Source organism: Sinocyclocheilus grahami, unplaced genomic scaffold (assembly GCF_001515645.1).
Source record: "Sinocyclocheilus grahami isolate Dianchi unplaced genomic scaffold, SAMN03320097.WGS_v1.1 scaffold1779.1, whole genome shotgun sequence".
Taxonomy (NCBI): Eukaryota; Metazoa; Chordata; class Actinopteri; order Cypriniformes; family Cyprinidae; genus Sinocyclocheilus; species Sinocyclocheilus grahami.
This window is the reverse complement of record NW_015506958.1, coordinates 110,352-128,875: the sequence shown is the minus strand read 5'-3', so window position 1 is coordinate 128,875 and position 18,524 is coordinate 110,352. Positions and strand designations below refer to the sequence as shown.

The window sequence follows — 18,524 nt, the reverse complement described above, 5'->3', positions numbered from 1 at the left end:
TAAAGCAGCTGTTTTCTATGTGAGTCTCTGTTAGACTGTAATTTATTTCTGTGATGCGCAGCTGTATTTTCAGCATCATTCCTCCAGTCTTCAGTGTCACATGATCTTCAGAAATCAGTATAATATGCTGATCTGCTGCTCGAGAAACATTTCTGATTATTATTATTATCATCAATATTTAAAACAGTTGAGTGCATTTTTTCAGGATTCTTTGATGAATAGAAAGATCCAAATATTAGCATTTATCTGAAATAATTATACGCTATTCCATTATACACAGGGGGGGGGGATTATAGAAATTAATAATTTTATTTAGCAAGGACGCTTCAAATTGATCAGAAGTGATGATAAAGACATGTTACAAAAGATCTCCATTTCAGATAAATGCTGTTCTTCTGAACTTTCTATTCATCAAAAAAAAAACTGAATGAAATAAATTCTAATCTGCTGTTTCCAACATAATAATAATAATAATAATAATAAATGTTTCCTGAGCAGCAAATCAGCATATTAGAACGATTTCTGAAGATCATGTGACTGGTGCTGAAAATTCAGCTTTGAAATCACAGGAATAATAAAGCAGTAACCCCCGTGAAGCCGTGGTTTACAGTGGATTTATTACAGCTAAGGGGCGTTGTTAGGGATGGCGCGGCGCTGTTATAAATTCACTGTAAACCACGGCTTCACGGGGATTACTGCTTTTATAAAACGGTTATATACGTAGTAAGGTTTCACAAAATAAAACAGAGCAAATAAAGTGTAGTGATATTAATAAACACAGTATTCTTCCACCAAACAATGTAGCTCCTCAGAAACAGTTGTGGTTGCTACAAAGTGGTTGCCGAGCAACACACAGACGTAAACAAAGGTGTGTGTTACTTTGTAGCGTCATTTACAACAGCTTCGAACGCGGCTCAGCCAATCAGAGTCAAGCACCGGAACGCTCCGCTTTATAAATTACATTTTAAAATATATAACAGCCGTCTATTTTGGATCAAATAAATGCAGGCTTGGTGAGCAGAAGAGAGTTCTTTAAGAAGCATGAAAAATCTTCCGGTTCAGAAAGGTTGGGCTGGTGGTGTAGTGGTTTCAGGCCGGTTCTCAGGGGTCGGTGGTGTTGATAATGAGCTTGTCGCGAGCGCTCACGCCTCGGTACCAGCTGCAGTAGCCCTCCTTCTGCTGGATGCAGGCGTAGTGACGCGACTGATAGCCGGGGAAGCTGAAGTGCGACAGCATGTCCGTCCATAAGCACTCGTTCTTGGACGTGACGAAGCAGGGCAGATAGTGGCACGGCTTGATCTGCGAACACAGGACGGATGTAAAGAATACCTCTATATTTTCTGGGATTTTACCGATAACGATAATATTTTGCGGCGTGTGTTAATCAAAAAGCATGTCTACTTATTGAACTCATAAAACTCTAACAAATAATATAACATCGCAGACGATATATATCGGTTCCGTGTGATATTTGATCGCTAAATTAACGTCTGCATGCATGTTGCGTGTCATCTATAAAATCAGTTTTATTTCCCAAAAATTCGGTTTTAATGGTTAAATTAAATGTTAGTAATCAGAAAGCATGTCTAATTCATTTAAATCATGAAACATGCACAAGTTAATAAAAGTTTATTAAAAAACGTTTTTTTAGGGCCCTATGAAATTCTATTTTTCCATTTGAATTTTTTTGTATTCCATTTTTTTTTTAAATATAAAAAAATGTCTTGACTTCGTTTTAATGGTTAACTTAAATCTTAATCGTCAAAAAGCACGTCTAATTAATTGAAATCATTCAATACACAATTTATCATCAAAATGTATTTTTACAAAAAGTATATTTTTAGGGTCCTATGAAATCCATTTAATTTTTTCCCAAATTCTATTTTCTGGAGTCCATTATCAATGGTTAAATTACATTTTAATAATCAAAATATATTTTTAGACTTTTTAGTTTTTAGTTTAACGATTTCTTAAATATTTGACAAAAATACATTTTTATGGCTCATTAAAAATAAAACGGATTATGACATGCATTTTATTTTCCCTCAAATTCTGTTTATTTTTCCCCAAAATTAAAAATTTGGGGGATTTTGCTTTAATGGTTAATTTTAATATACTTTTTTTTTTACTAATAAAAAGCATTTATAATTAATTGAAATTATGAAACGTACACAATTTAACAAAAATGTATATATTAAAAAAAATTTTTTTTTTTTACAAGAATTGCATTTTTAGGGCCTTATGAAATGCATTTTATTTTTCCTAAAATTCTAAAATTTTTCCAATGTTTTTTTTCTATGTATTCTACATTTTAAATATTCTGGATTCCATTTTAATGGTCAAAATAAATTGTAATAATCAAAAAGCATGTCTACGTATTGAACTAACAATATAATACAATCATTCTTTTTCCAGTAAATTAGTTTTCTTCAGGATTTCTGATATAATACAAACAGACTTTAACTCGTGTTCACTGATCTAACGCTAATGACGGCGGACGCTGGATATGCAGTTACCCATGATCCCTCAGCACTCACCCTGCAGTTACAGCCCAGCTGATAGCGGTGGTTGATGCCCTTCTTCTGCTCCAGAGACAGACGCTCCCATCGCTCGTTAAAGTTACACAGCCCCGTGTACAGCTTCCCGTCGTGAACACGACCTGCACACATCACACACAACAACTCTGACCCTGCAGCACGAAAGCAGTGTTGAGTCGCTGGGGGATATTTGTAGCAATAGCCAACAATACATTGTATGGGTCACAATTATACATTTCTCTTTTATGCCAAAAATCATTAGGATATTAAATAAAGATCATGTTCCTTGAAGATATTTAGTAAATTCCGTACCTAAAACTTAATGTTTGATTAGTAATATGCATTGCTAAGAACTTCATCTGAACAACTTTAAAGATGATTTTCTCAATATTTAGATTTTTTTGCACCCTCAGATTCCAGATTTTCTAATATTGTCCGATCCTAACAAACCATACATCAATGGAAGGCTTCTGTATAAATCTCAGTTATGGCTGGTTTAGTGCTAATCAAGCCGTTCTTTCATCAGTATGTCTGTAGGTCGCGCGGTTCACGTTAGCCGCAGCGCTCTATATTTAACCGTCTGTGTCTGATGAGCTCCAGCAGAACAGGTGCGTGTCACACGCTTCACATGACCTCCGTCACGGATAAAACTCTGACATCACGCTTCAGTCCGTTTCTGGACTCAGACCCATTCATGAGCCACAATTCAGCCACTGTGACTATAACCAACAAACAATTCAAAAGATCATATAATAAAATCATTCAAATATTTATAATATAGAAGAAAACGTGAAAAATGTTAATATATATGTATAGTATAGTCATTTAGCAGACACTTTTATCCAAAGCGACTTACAAATGAGGACAATAGAAGCTATATATATATATATTATATAGAAATATAAAAAAACAATGGATAAAAAAAATTTTTTTTTATTATTATGTATTTTTTTAATATATATTCCTTTTTTAATGAACTGTATTTTCTGAATTTAAATATACACACATTATATAAAAATGTATATATATTTTATATAAAATATATTTTAATATATTAATAAATATGAAATATCTATATTTATAAATGTATATTATATTAAATATAAATTATATCATTTTTATTATATAAATGTATATATATAATGTAATATATGTTATATAGTTTCATATGCTTTTTTATAGTTATATAATACGGACTTCATTAATTTATATTATCTGTACACATAAATCTTGGAATTTTATATGATTCAGCTATTTTATAGCTAATAAAAGTGTGTGTGTGTATATATATATATATATATATATATACACACACACACACACACACATACAGTATATAGTATGCATCATCATCTATTTATTATTATATATTTATACTAGCCACTATATATAAATATATAATATGCATGGAATAATAAATAGATAATGATGAAACTCATTGAGATAATGAAAAGCATTTCTGATGTGTCTTGAGTAATATCTGGGTGCGGTTGACGTCTGTAATGTTGGTCAAATGTTAACGGGCTGTTAATGAGCAGCAGTGTGTGACAGGCTGTTTGTCCCATGATGCACTGCTGTCAGTGGTCTCGTGTGAAGCTCGATGCTGATGATGCTGATGATGATGATGAAGGTCTGGCTCTCACCTGTGATCAGATACTGGTATTTGTTGATGTCGAACTTGACTCCACACATGCTCTCGGAGTCGTGTGTGTAGATGTGCTGAACGTGCTGGATCTTGTCGAAGCCCTTGTACATCTGCAGCAGACAACACACACACACACACACACACACACACACACACACACTGAGGAATCATGGGATGCGTGTTGAGTCTCATTAACACGTGATGATGCACTGACCTTCATCTGTTTGACGGTGTAGCGCAGGGTGCCAAACGGACCGTCGTTCAGCAGGTTCTTTCCCACTATTTTAACTCGGATCACTGCAAACACACACACAGAGACCCGCCGGTCCGTGAAGAGCACAACACACAGGCTGCACTGATAAAGCAATCCCAGAATGCATTGCAGCAAGTGGAATTAAACCTCCAAGCTGCTCAGAACTGGAGAAATGCATAACAAATTAGCTTTTTATTGATTAAAAACAACTCAAATCAAATTATGACTGTGTGGCCATAGTGGCAATGACTAAAAACTACAAAAGGAATTTATAATATAATATAATTAGTGCTGTCGCATCCAAAATAAAAGTTTTTGTTTACATAATATATATGTGTGTGTGCGGTGTATATTTATTATGCATATATAAATACACACATATGCATGCATATATTTTGAAAATGCATATATATATATTCATATAATTTATATATTAAAAAATATATATTTAATATATAAACATAACATATTCTTCTGAAATATATACATGCATGTGTGTGTATTTATATATACATAAATATACACAGCACAGACACATATATTATGTAAACAAAAAATTATTTTGAATGCGATTAATCGTTTTGACGGCACTAATATATAATATAATTGATTTTTAAATAAAAACAATGTATATGTCATGAATTCGGTCCATGGACTTCCGTTTATTCACCACCAGAGGTCACCCTTTCCATTACATTGACTCTCGCACAACACAAACTATTGCATAGCACCCCGGACTACATATCCCATCATTCATTGCACGGTTTGCACACTGCACTGATTGCACTCATTGCACACAGCTGTTTCCTATCACCTCACTCACTATATAACACCCACTCAAACCACCATTCTCTGCTGAGTATTGTTTAGCCCGTACCCCTTTCCGAGTTTTCCTTGCCTTGCCTGTTTCTGCGGTATCTGATCTTTGCCTGTTTTCCTGGATTTCTCCCTCTCGTCTCGCCCCTGTGATTCTGTCTGCTGATTGGTGACCTACGCTAGCCCTGGGACTATTCTTGTGTTTTGCCCACCATATACCTGTTTGCCAGTGTTTTGACCCTGCCTGTTTACCCCGTCTCTTAAATAAAGCCTGCAGATGGATCCACACGTCTCACGTCTCGTCAGCCCCGTTACAGTATAATTAAGTTTGTTTTCATTTTTAATATATTTTTAAATTTTATATTTTTCTTATATTTTACTGTATTTTCTGAATTTAAATATATATATATAGGAATTAAAAATATTTATAATATAATTTAATCATCAAAAAAAATATTTCAAATAAAAACACAATGTATGATCAAATTCTATATTATATTTTTCCCCCATATATTTTAAATGTATTTTCTGACATGAAATATATACACTTTATTTAATAAATTGATGTCATTTGTTTATTTTATTTTGAATAAAATATCAAATATCTATATTATTAATATTTTTACATATATATAAAAATTTAAAAAAGTCTCTATAGTTCTTATTTTTGTGTTTTAGTTTGAGCTATTTTAGTGCTCCAGATCGAATTTAAAATAAATGATAGTTATGGTTAGAAATTATGACTAGCTGAAATAAAATAAGTTTTTAATATATAAGAAAATAAGTATGTACAGTAGTCACCATGTGAAGTGGATCAAAACAGTTAATCAAAGTTGTACCAAGACAAGAACGTGTTTTAGGTCTTGATCCTCTTCAAATGTTGACTAGTGTATAGAAGTATATATAGTGTATAGAAGTATATATAGTGTATAGAAGTATATATAGTGTATAGAAGTATATATAGTGTATAGAAGTATATATAGTGTACATAAGTATATATAGTGTATGAAGTATATATAGTGTATAGAAGTATATATAGTGTATAGAAGTATATATAGTGTACATAAGTATATATAGTGTATAGAAGTATATATAGTGTATAGAAGTATATATAGTGTATAGAAGTATATATAGTGTATATATAGTGTATAGAAGTATATATAGTGTATATATAGTGTATAGAAGTATAGTGTATAGAAGTATATATAGTGTACATAAGTATATATAGTGTATAGAAGTATATATAGTGTATGAAGTATATATAGTGTATAGAAGTATATATAGTGTATAGAAGTATATATAGTGTACATAAGTATATATAGTGTATAGAAGTATATATAGTGTATAGAAGTATATATAGTGTATAGAAGTATATATAGTGTATATATACACTCAGTGTAGCAGTATTTCCCCACTGCGAGTGTGTGTGAGTTTCTCTCTGTGTGCTGCTGATGGTTAGACAGAAGCTCGTATCTTGAGGAACTAGTTTGCTTCCTCAGAGACGCAGCAGAACGAGGCCATGTCCCATAATCCCTTGCAGCGCTTCCCATCAGTAACCCGATCCAGCCGAACATCACCTGCTGCGTATCTTCCTCTGCCGGAGTTCTGTGAGGCTCACACTCCTGCTTTCTTTCTTTCTTTCCTGACATTCACTCGCATTTATTTATTCAGCTAATGCTGCGCTTTCACACACATCAGATCCAAACACAAGAAGCAGCACCCAGTCGCTCTCATACCAGTTATTCTTCTGCACTAAAAGCATTTTTTATTTGCAACAGTAATCAAATAATATTTCATTAAAAATTAAATAAATTCAAATTAAAATACAAAAAAATGTAGACTTGTTTTATTTCAACTAGTTGCGAAGGAGACACTTCTCATTATCTCGTAGTTTTGTCATTTTATGTAATAAAATAACTAAAACCGAAATAGTGATGAATATAAATTATACAGATATAAAAATAAAAAAAAATTAACTAAACTTGAAAATAAAAATAAAATAAATGAAAATAAAAGACTGATCCAAAATATTATTCTAAAGCTGCTAAAGCATTAAAAATAATAACAAATAAAAATATTAATAGAAATGATAAAAACTAATCCAAAATATTAATCTAACAATTTCTCTAGCCACTAAAGCATTAAAAATCATAAAAAATTAAAATATTATTAGAAATGATAAAACCTTATCCAAAATATTAATCTAAAGCTTCTAAAGCATTAAAAAATAATAAAGAAAAATATTATTAGAAATGATAAAACCTTATCCAAAATATTAATCTAAAGCTTCTAAAGCATTAAAAAATAATAAAGAAAAATATTATTAGAAATGATAAAACCTTATCCAAAATATTAATCTAAAGCTTCTAAAGCAATAAAAAATAATAAAGAAAAATATTAATAGAAATAATAAAACTTTATCCAAAATATTAATCTAAAGCGTTAATAAAAATAATAAAGAAAAATAGTAATAGAAATGATAAAAACTAATCCAAAATATTAATCTAAAGCTACTAAAGCGTTAAAAAATAATAAAGAAAAATATTAATAGAAATAATAAAACTTTATCCAAAATATTAATCTAAAGCGTTAATAAAAATAATAAAGAAAAATAGTAATAGAAATGATAAAAACTAATCCAAAATATTAATCTAAAGCTACTAAAGCGTTAAAAAATAATAAAGAAAAATATTAATAGAAATAATAAAACTTTATCCAAAATATTAATCTAAAGCGTTAATAAAAATAATAAAGAAAAATAGTAATAGAAATGATAAAAACTAATCCAAAATATTAATCTAACAATTTCTTTAGCCACTAAAGCATTAAAAATCATAAAAAATGTAAATATTAATAGAAATAATAAAAACTAATCCAAAATATTAATCTAAAGCTACTAAAGCGTTAAAAAATAATAAAGAAAAATATTAATAGAAATAATAAAACTTTATCCAAAATATTAATCTAAAGCTTCTAAAGCGTTAAAAAATAATAAAGAAAAATATTAATAGAAATAAAACTTTATCCAAAATATTAATCTAAAGCTACTAAAGCATTGAAAAAATAAAATAAAACAAGCAATAAAAATTATTTTAAAAAAACTAAAATATTAAAACTATAATAATAACAATGAAAATACTATTATTATTATTTATAATAGATTATTTAATAATCTATTAAAATCAAAGCTTTTATCTGTTAATATTATTTAACGGCCCTGAGCGAACATGAACTAACAGTTGTGTTTTTATGAACTAACGTCAACAAAGATGAATAGATACTGTAGCAGATGTGTTGCTCATTGTTAGGTGATGATGCATCGGACCAAACGGTGTTCACCGTAAATAAAAACACGACAGACGTCTCAGTGTAGCGCTCCAGCGGTTGCTGACGGGTTCGACCCCGAGGTCGGCGCTGGGGTTCAAAGGTCGTGTGATTGAACTCCAGTGTGAGTGTGTGTGGAGCTGCGCTCTGATTGGCTGCGAGCCGCTCTTAACTATGTAACCCAGTTCCAAACGCCCGAGTTACTGTACCTCGCGGCTATATTTAAGAGCCTAACCCCGCATAAGCCCCGTGAATCATAGATGAAAGCCCAGAGTGACTCATGCATATTCATCAAGCGCACCGAGATTGGCTTGCGTTTCAGAAAGTAGGTGCCGGTCTGAGGAGAAATCTCCTCCTCTGCAGCGAGACACGCATCGATTAGATCTCATTCTGCTCAGAGAAACTCTGCTGGAGATACTGCTGGCTGCTCACAACTTCACAAAACATTTCTAGATTCCTTTTTGTACTTTTTGGGGATTTATTTCCCATCTTGTTACACTACACCAAAAATGACCAGCCTACATAGAATTACTTATACATCTCTCGTTGTGCTATGTGTGACCCTGGAGCACAAAACCAGTCAGAACGTGAGATTATTGAGAATTAATGAGCTTTCCATTGATGTATGGTTTGTTAGGAGAGGACAATATTTGAAAATCTGGAATCTGAGGGTGCAAAAAAATCTAAATATTGAGAAAATCATCTTTAAAGTTGTTCAAATGAAGTTCTTAGCAATGCATATTACTAATCAAACATTAAGTTTTGATATATTTACGGTAGGACATTTACTAAATATCTTCATGGAACATGATCTTTACTTAATATCCTAATGATTTTTGGCATAAAAGAGAAATGTATAATTGTGACCCATACAATGTATTGTTGGCTATTGCTACAAATATCCCCCAGCGACTCAACACTGCTTTTGTGCTGCAGGGACACTTATTATTATATAAGTCTTCGACTGAATTATTTTGTCAATTTGTTTTCTTTCTATCAGCACAGGTTTTATATTTATTTTGTATATTTGAGTTTTTGAGTGAATATTGTCACAATAATCCACTAATAATGTTTTTTGTTTTCCACTCAAAACCTAAATATTTTGCCAAAATTATCTACAAATAATGCTTGCTTCACTCAAAAATTACTATTTTGCCAAAATGATGCATAAATATTGTTTTTCTTCAAATAATGTTTTTTTTTCACTCAAAATTTCAATGTTTTGCCAAAACATCCACAAATAATGCTATTTTTTTTACTCAAACGGAATATTTTGCCAAAATTATTAACAAAAAAAAAAATTTCCCCTCAAAAGCGGAATATTTTAACAAAATTATTCACAAATGTTTTTCTTCCAATGTTTTTTTTTCACTCAAAATTTCAACGTTTTGCCAAAATTATCCACAAATAATGCTATTTTTTTTTACTCAAAAACTGAATATTTTATCAAAATTATCCACAAATATTATGAAAATAATCCACAAATAATGTTGTTGTTTTTTTTTCACTCAGAAACTGATTATAGGCTAAATTTATCCAGAAATAGTGCTTTTTTTAACTCAAAAACTGAGGAGCGTGAGCTCAGATCAACGAGGCCTACGATCAATCAGCTCCAGAAACAAACACAAAACCTGTGCTGACTGAAAGAATACAAGCTGACAGAACGATTGAGTCAAAGACTTATATAATAATATGTGGCCCTGCAGCACAGAAGCAGTGTTAAGTGTCTGGGGGATATTTGTAGCAATAGCCAACAATACACTGTATGGGTCAAAATTATACATTTCTCTTTTATGCCAAAAATCATTAGGATATTAAGTAAAGATCATGTTCCATGAAGATATTTTGTAAATGTCCTACCGTAAATATATCAAAACTTAATTTTTGATTAGTAATATGCATTGCTAAGAACTTCATTTGAACAACTTTAAAGATGATTTTCTCAATATTTAGATTTTTTTTGCACCCTCAGATTCCAGATTTTCAAATATTGTCCGATCCTAACAAACCATACATCAATGGAAAGATTATTTATTCAGATGATGATGCATACATCTCAATTTGAAAAAATTGACCAGTTTTGTGGTCCAGGGTCACAAATAGCATAAAGAGAGATCTGAAGCAAGCTGGTCACTTGTTTAGACAGAGGCACAGAAACAGTATCGTAATAGTTATTGTTCTCGGAATAAACGCTATCATTGGAAGTGCGTACTGCAATTATTTAGAGTACATAACTAGTGTGCGCTTATAATAAGCAAAACATTATCGTTCATTGGAGTGGATGCAAATATAGTTATCGTATTATGGTTCTCTGAATAAACGCTATCATTGGAAGTGCGTACTGCAATTATGTAAAGTATGTAACTGCAGTGCGCTTATAATAGACAGAACCTTATCCTTTGTTGGTGTGGATGCAAATATAGCTATCATTACCATCATATTTTTCGTTCTTAGTGTGAACGGATCTTAATTCTTTTACTGAAGTCTTGTTTTACTGGGCTAATGACTCACAGAGAATAGTTTAGGATGTATTACTGCGGTGGTCCTGAACTCGTCAGCATCTAAATGATGCCCTTCAATGCACAAAGCATTGATGCCCATTACTGAGACAGTTATAGTTTTTATTAATATTTTGAATTACATTTTATTTTAATAGTTTGTGTTTTTGTTTCATCGTGTTACTTTTATATTTTCTTTTTAAAGTTTAGTTCAAGTTTTAGTAATTTTGTCACATCATCTCGCTCCACCTGCCTTCATTTAACCCTTCAGAAACACACACACACACACACACACACGCGCGCGCGTTTCTTACCGATGTCGGAGTGGCAGTACGCGTCCTGTGGATGAGACATCGCGCACGAACACGCGTCTGACGCTTGGTACATCAGACAGACGAGAGAGAACAGCAGGAACCCGAGCACAAAACAAGGCTTCATTCTGAAGGGAACGCAGACTAAACACTGCTGTCAGCGCGCTCCGGACGCGAAGCACATATAGTGCGCCATCGGACGCGTCACTGGCGAGCGCTGCAGCCGCGCACCAATCACAGCGCGCGCCGATTAACATTACAGGCGCATGACGTAATGGAAGTGACCTCATAATGATGTTTTTTCGCCTCTGTTTTGAGGTTGTACAGCAGACGCGCGTGTCCACTATGAGGCAGCAGATCGAGTGGAAAGAGCGCATTAATAACATGTTGTGACACTGTGGCTTTAGAGGTACAGTCATCAAAACCAAGACCCCCAAAAAATCTCAGTGACTCAGATTCTCAGTGACTTCAGGTCTCTTTCATCTGCAACGCCAGCCTGAAGTTTCTTTGTTATTAGTATGGAAAATATTAGCAATAAAGGAACACAAATGGAAGTCGTGGTGTTATGTAGAGACTATAAACAAATGCATTTCCCAAATGGCAAAAATTTATATTTTAAATCAAGAAAAAACATCATGTTATAGACACAAATAAAAAGTTTTTCTTCAAATGTGCCATATGTTAATTTATTTTATTGGAATGAAATATATGGAGAGCGATATATATATATATATAAAAAAATAAATAAATAAATAAATAAATAAATAAATAAATAAATAAATAAATAAATAAATAAATAAATAAATAAATAAATAAATAAATAAATAAATAAATAAATAAATAAATAAATAAATAAATAAATAAATAAATAAATAAATAAATAAATAAATAAATAAATAAATAAATAAATAAATAAATAAATAAATAAATAAATAAATAAATAAATAAATAAATAAATAAATAAATAAATAAATAAATAAATAAATAAATAAATAAATAAATAAATAAATAAATAAATAAATAAATAAATAAATAAATAAATAAATAAATAAATAAATAAATAAATAAATAAATAAATAAATAAATAAATAAATAAATAAATAAATAAATAAATAAATAAATAAATAAATAAATAAATAAATAAATAAATAAATAAATAAATAAATAAATAAATAAATAAATAAATAAATAAATAAATAAATAAATAAATAAATAAATAAATAAATAAATAAATAAATAAATAAATAAATAAATAAATAAATAAATAAATAAATAAATAAATAAATAAATAAATAAATAAATAAATAAATAAATAAATAAATAAATAAATAAATAAATAAATAAATAAATAAATAAATAAATAAATAAATAAATAAATAAATAAATAAATAAATAAATAAATAAATAAATAAATAAATAAATAAATAAATAAATAAATAAATAAATAAATAAATAAATAAATAAATAAATAAATAAATAAATAAATAAATAAATAAATAAATAAATAAATAAATAAATAAATAAATAAATAAATAAATAAATAAATAAATAAATAAATAAATAAATAAATAAATAAATAAATAAATAAATAAATAAATAAATAAATAAATAAATAAATAAATAAATAAATAAATAAATAAATAAATAAATAAATAAATAAATAAATAAATAAATAAATAAATAAATAAATAAATAAATAAATAAATAAATAAATAAATAAATAAATAAATAAATAAATAAATAAATAAATAAATAAATAAATAAATAAATAAATAAATAAATAAATAAATAAATAAATAAATAAATAAATAAATAAATAAATAAATAAATAAATAAATAAATAAATAAATAAATAAATAAATAAATAAATAAATAAATAAATAAATAAATAAATAAATAAATAAATAAATAAATAAATAAATAAATAAATAAATAAATAAATAAATAAATAAATAAATAAATAAATAAATAAATAAATAAATAAATAAATAAATAAATAAATAAATAAATAAATAAATAAATAAATAAATAAATAAATAAATAAATAAATAAATAAATAAATAAATAAATAAATAAATAAATAAATAAATAAATAAATAAATAAATAAATAAATAAATAAATAAATAAATAAATAAATAAATAAATAAATAAATAAATAAATAAATAAATAAATAAATAAATAAATAAATAAATAAATAAATAAATAAATAAATAAATAAATAAATAAATAAATAAATAAATAAATAAATAAATAAATAAATAAATAAATAAATAAATAAATAAATAAATAAATAAATAAATAAATAAATAAATAAATAAATAAATAAATAAATAAATAAATAAATAAATAAATAAATAAATAAATAAATAAATATATATATAATTTTTTCCATATTTTTTGTTTTATATTGTTTGTGTTATTTTTTTATTTTCTATTATAATTTCTTTTCAATTTTAGTAAAAAATAAATAAAAAAATTTAAAATATATATATATATATATTTTTTTTTTCATAGTATGGGTTAAATTTAGATCAATTTTATTTCCAGTTGCATTAGTTTCTATGTTGGAGTTTATTTTTCATTGATGATGAATGCTGTTTTTAAGGTCGTCTGAGTCTGCTGATGTACATACTCCTGCGCTTCGCTCATGTTTTCCTTGTGGCTTGTATTAAATTCGTATTGCATGATGACTTGTTTAATAGTAGACACCCAGTGCAAATATTTCATCATTTTACAAATATTTAAATACGATTATGTGAGATTCCGTCTGGCTTTCCAGACTGAACATTGTGCTGCTGTGTGTGCGTCGATTCAGTTACTCAGACTTTCTTTTGCTCTGATGGAAACTACAGCAGACTGCTGTGTTAGTGTATATCTGTGTTCTGATGGCGTTGTTGGTCAGAAGTGCCAGTGTAAGCCCAGTACACAATCCCATGATCCTCCAGTGCGGCTCTGAACTCATATCACAGGCTGAAAGGGTTGTGTAAAGAAACCCGGCCTTGAATGAGTGACAGGACACGATGAATCACGATGAGAATCAGAAACACACAGCCTCTTTCCGTTTGAACTGATGGCCTGAGCGTCACGCAATCTTCACACAATCTGCAGCATCACTTTGAATCATTTCTTATCATTTTTACTGCGTAATACATTCAGACGGTAAAAAACGTATATGCAAAATTCCAGAAATATGCAATAAAGTTGCATCCGTGTGTGAACATGAGAGGAAAACGTTATAGTGTGAGTGTGTTTTAGCACGCAGCATCTAAATAATGCTCTTTAACGCACAAAGCATTGATGGCCATCACTGAGATAGTTACAGTTTTTATTAATAATTTGAATTCAATTTTATTTTAATATTTTATATATTTTATGTTTTTTTAAAAATGTTTTTGTAACCTTTAGATAATATTCTAATCACCACAAAACTGGACATTTTAACGTATATTACAAATAACACTACATTTTGGGTGAAAATAAAGTTATAAGAAACCGTTTTGATTGAATAACGTTATAATCACAGCAAGAAAACTGGACATTTTATCTTTTTAGTAACATTTCAAAATGATGCTCCCACAATGTAAATTTATTCCATGTGTTACCATATGCAGACCTGAGAAACATGGGGCCGTTCACACACAATGTGTTTTTTCTTTCCAGTGCACTACTTTTCCATTGATTTATATTTAAGCGCACTAGACAGACCGTTGGGCTCACGTCTTGCATCTTTTGTGGCGTGTCACACACAAGTACTGCGTTTTTAAGACACTGTGTCAAGTTACATTTCAACTGTTATAGGCAGCGCGGCTCATCATTGTCAGTTCCAAAACAGTGGACCAATCAGAAGAGCCCAGAGGCGGGGCAAGCGTTGTTTACAGTAGTTACAGTTTTATTTGATGGTAACATGGCGGACGAGGCTTTCTGTGCTGTGCTTTTTTTAAACAATTCCTGAGCGCTTGCGAACACAAACATGCGTTCTGTGTGAGCGGCCCCTAATGCTGCATCTACAGCACTAGGGGTCATGACCCCGTTTGAAAATATATGATCTAACGTTACTGTGCGCATCGTCACAAAGCCTCTCTGGGTGCTGAGATACATGTGAAGAGTTCATTTGCAAAAACAGGTAACTCCGTTTTTAACCATTTTCAAAAATCATGTTTTTTCTTTGTGCATTCCAATTAATCTCAATCAAATTGCAGTTGGGTTGTTTCAGTTAGGTAAAAAATAACTAAGAAATACAGCTAACTAACACGATAAAACACAATAAAAGCATGATAACATAATAAAAAACACGATTTGTAAAAAATGTATTTTCTATGTAAACACTAATGTCTTTCGCAGATGTTTCAGAACCCTTTAAAATATCAAGAAGAATAAACAAAAAACAGTAAGACATCAGTACACTAACACAATAACAACAATCAATATTTTTACACAATTAGCCATGCAAGCACACAAAGCGACAACACACAACCTTCAGTAGGCATATGCAAGCATGCTGGAAAAACATTAACCATACATGAAGCACATCAGACACAATTATGGGTTAATAAAATAACACACACCTAAATTGTATTACAGCACTATATAAAAAAGCATACCAGACAATTAATGAAATACTAATAAAATAATCCAAACATAAACAAAACATATATTTGGCCGCCTGACAGCAAGCAAAGGACATGGAACATGTTAACAGTTAACTGTTAGTAGAATGAGTAGAAACCATTCCTGAGTGTTGTGTCTGGATGGATGGATGGATGGATTGGTGGGTGGGTGGATGGATGGATGGATGGATGGAATTGGATGGATGGACGGATGGATGGATGGATGGGTGGATGGATGGATGAATTGTGATATTTTTATATTACAATTTTTTTTTTTGTTAAAGTTTAAGTTAAAGTCAAAGTAATTTTGTTGTGCATATGTCTTTTTTTTAAATGTGCCTATATAGTTTTTCTTAATATATGGAGTTTTAACTATTTTATTAATATAGTGTTTATTTTTATATTTTCTGTTTTCAATTTAAAGTTTTAGTAATTTTGTTGTGTTTACATATGTGTGTGTGTTTATATATATATATATATATATATATATGAAATCTGATTTTATATTTTTAATGTGCTTTTTTTATTTGATTTTCATGTTAGTTTTAGTAATTTTGTGTTTTGTCCTTTTAGTTTTTTTTTAAAGTAATTTTTAAATATGCCTTTTTAAATTAATTTTGATTTTATTATTATTATTTTAGTACTTCAAGTTAAACTAAATGAAAGTGAGAACTTGGCAACTAGCTGAAATAAAATACGTTTTTACGTTTTATTTGAATAAATATGTTTTGGTAACACTTTACTCAAAGTCTTTATATACAGTATAATGTGTTATAAAAGTATTTTTAATGCAGTAATTATGCCAATGCACCTTATGATACATTATATGATGAAAATAATGAATAATTATAATACTTATCTATTCAGTGTTAGAGAAAATGTAATGCATTAAAACATGACAAGCAACCAAGGAATCTGAAAACATTATAATTCATTTTAACTTTGATTACAGTTATTTATGAAAATATATAATGCATTGCAATGTACATTATGAACACCTTTCTAATGCATTATACATAAAGGCTTCGGCTAAAGTGTTTCCTTGACTGGGAACGTTCTCACAACATTTTTTAAGGTTTTATAAATGTTTGTTTATGGAACATGTTAATATTTGATATACGCTCTCATAACATTGCGATCAGCATTCTTGGAACGTCCTTACGATGTTATTTGCACTTGATAAACATTCTAAAAAATGTTTTTGTAACCTTTAGATAATATTCTAATCACCACAAAACTGGACATTTTAACGTATATTACAAATAACACTACATTTTGGGTGAAAATAAAGTTATAAGAAACCGTTTTGATTGAATAACGTTATAATCACAGCAAGAAAACTGGACATTTTATCTTTTTAGTAACATTTCAAAATGATGCTCCCACAACGTAAATTTATTCCATGTGTTACCATATGCAGACCTGAGAAACATGGGGCCGTTCACACACAATGTGTTTTTTCTTTCCAGTGCACTACTTTTCCATTGATTTATATTTAAGCGCACTAGACAGACCGTTGAGCTCACGTCTTGCATCTTTTGTGGCGTGTCACACACAAGTACTGCGTTTTTAAGACACTGTGTCAAGTTACATTTCAACTGTTATAGGCAGCGCGGCTCATCATTGTCAGTTCCAAAACAGTGGACCAATCAGAAGAGCAGATAGATAGATAGATAGATAGATAGATAGATAGATAGATAGATAGATAGATAGGTGGGTGGATCAGTGGGTGAGTGGATGGATGGATGGATGGGTGGATGGATGGGTAGATGGATGGGTGGATGGGAGATCTCAGATAGATAGATAGATAGATAGATAGATAGATAGATAGATAGATAGATAGATAGATAGATAGATAGATAGATAGATAGATAGAAAGATGGGTGGGTGGGTCATTGGGTGGGTGGGTGGATGGATCGATGGGTGGGTGGGTGGATGGTTGGAGAGAGATAGAGGATGGATGGATGGGTGGATGGATGGATGAGTGGATGGATTGGTGGGTGGGTGGATGGATGGATGGATGGATGGATGGATGGGTAGATGGATTGGTGGGTGGGAGATCTCAGAGAGATAGATAGATAGATAGATAGATAGATGGGTGGGTGGATGGATGGATGGATGGATGGATGGATGGGTGGGGGGAGGGGGGGATGGATGGGTGGGGGGAGGGGGGGATGGATGGGTGGGGGGAGGGGGGGATGGATGGGTGGGGGGAGGGGGGGATGGATGGGTGGGGGGATGGATGGATGGGTAGATGGATTGGTGGGTGGGAGATCTCAGAGAGATAGATAGATAGATAGGTGGGTGGATTAGCGGATCGGTGGGTGAGTGGATGGATGGATGGATGGGTGGGTGGAGGGGTGGATGGATGGGTGGATGGATAGATGGGTGGGTGGATGGATGGATGGATGGGTGGGTGGGTGGATGGTAGAAACCATCAGATAGATAGATAGATAGATAGATAGATAGATAGATAGATAGATAGATAGATAGATAGATAGATAGATAGATAGATAGATAGATAGATAGAT

At 30.2% G+C, this 18,524-nt stretch overlaps 1 protein-coding gene across 1 annotated transcript; it reads right to left on the bottom strand.

The window, feature by feature from the left end:
• Positions 1-985: 985 nt before the first annotated feature.
• On the bottom strand, positions 986-11,579 carry LOC107572594 (metalloproteinase inhibitor 3-like). Its single transcript, XM_016259017.1, has 5 exons — positions 11,388-11,579; positions 4,397-4,479; positions 4,181-4,292; positions 2,538-2,659; positions 986-1,299 (listed from the first exon to the last, which is right to left on the bottom strand). Exons 1-5 carry the CDS (start codon positions 11,509-11,511, stop codon positions 1,102-1,104), a joined length of 639 nt encoding a protein of 212 aa, XP_016114503.1. The 5' UTR covers positions 11,512-11,579; the 3' UTR covers positions 986-1,101.
• Positions 11,580-18,524: the final 6,945 nt, after the last annotated feature.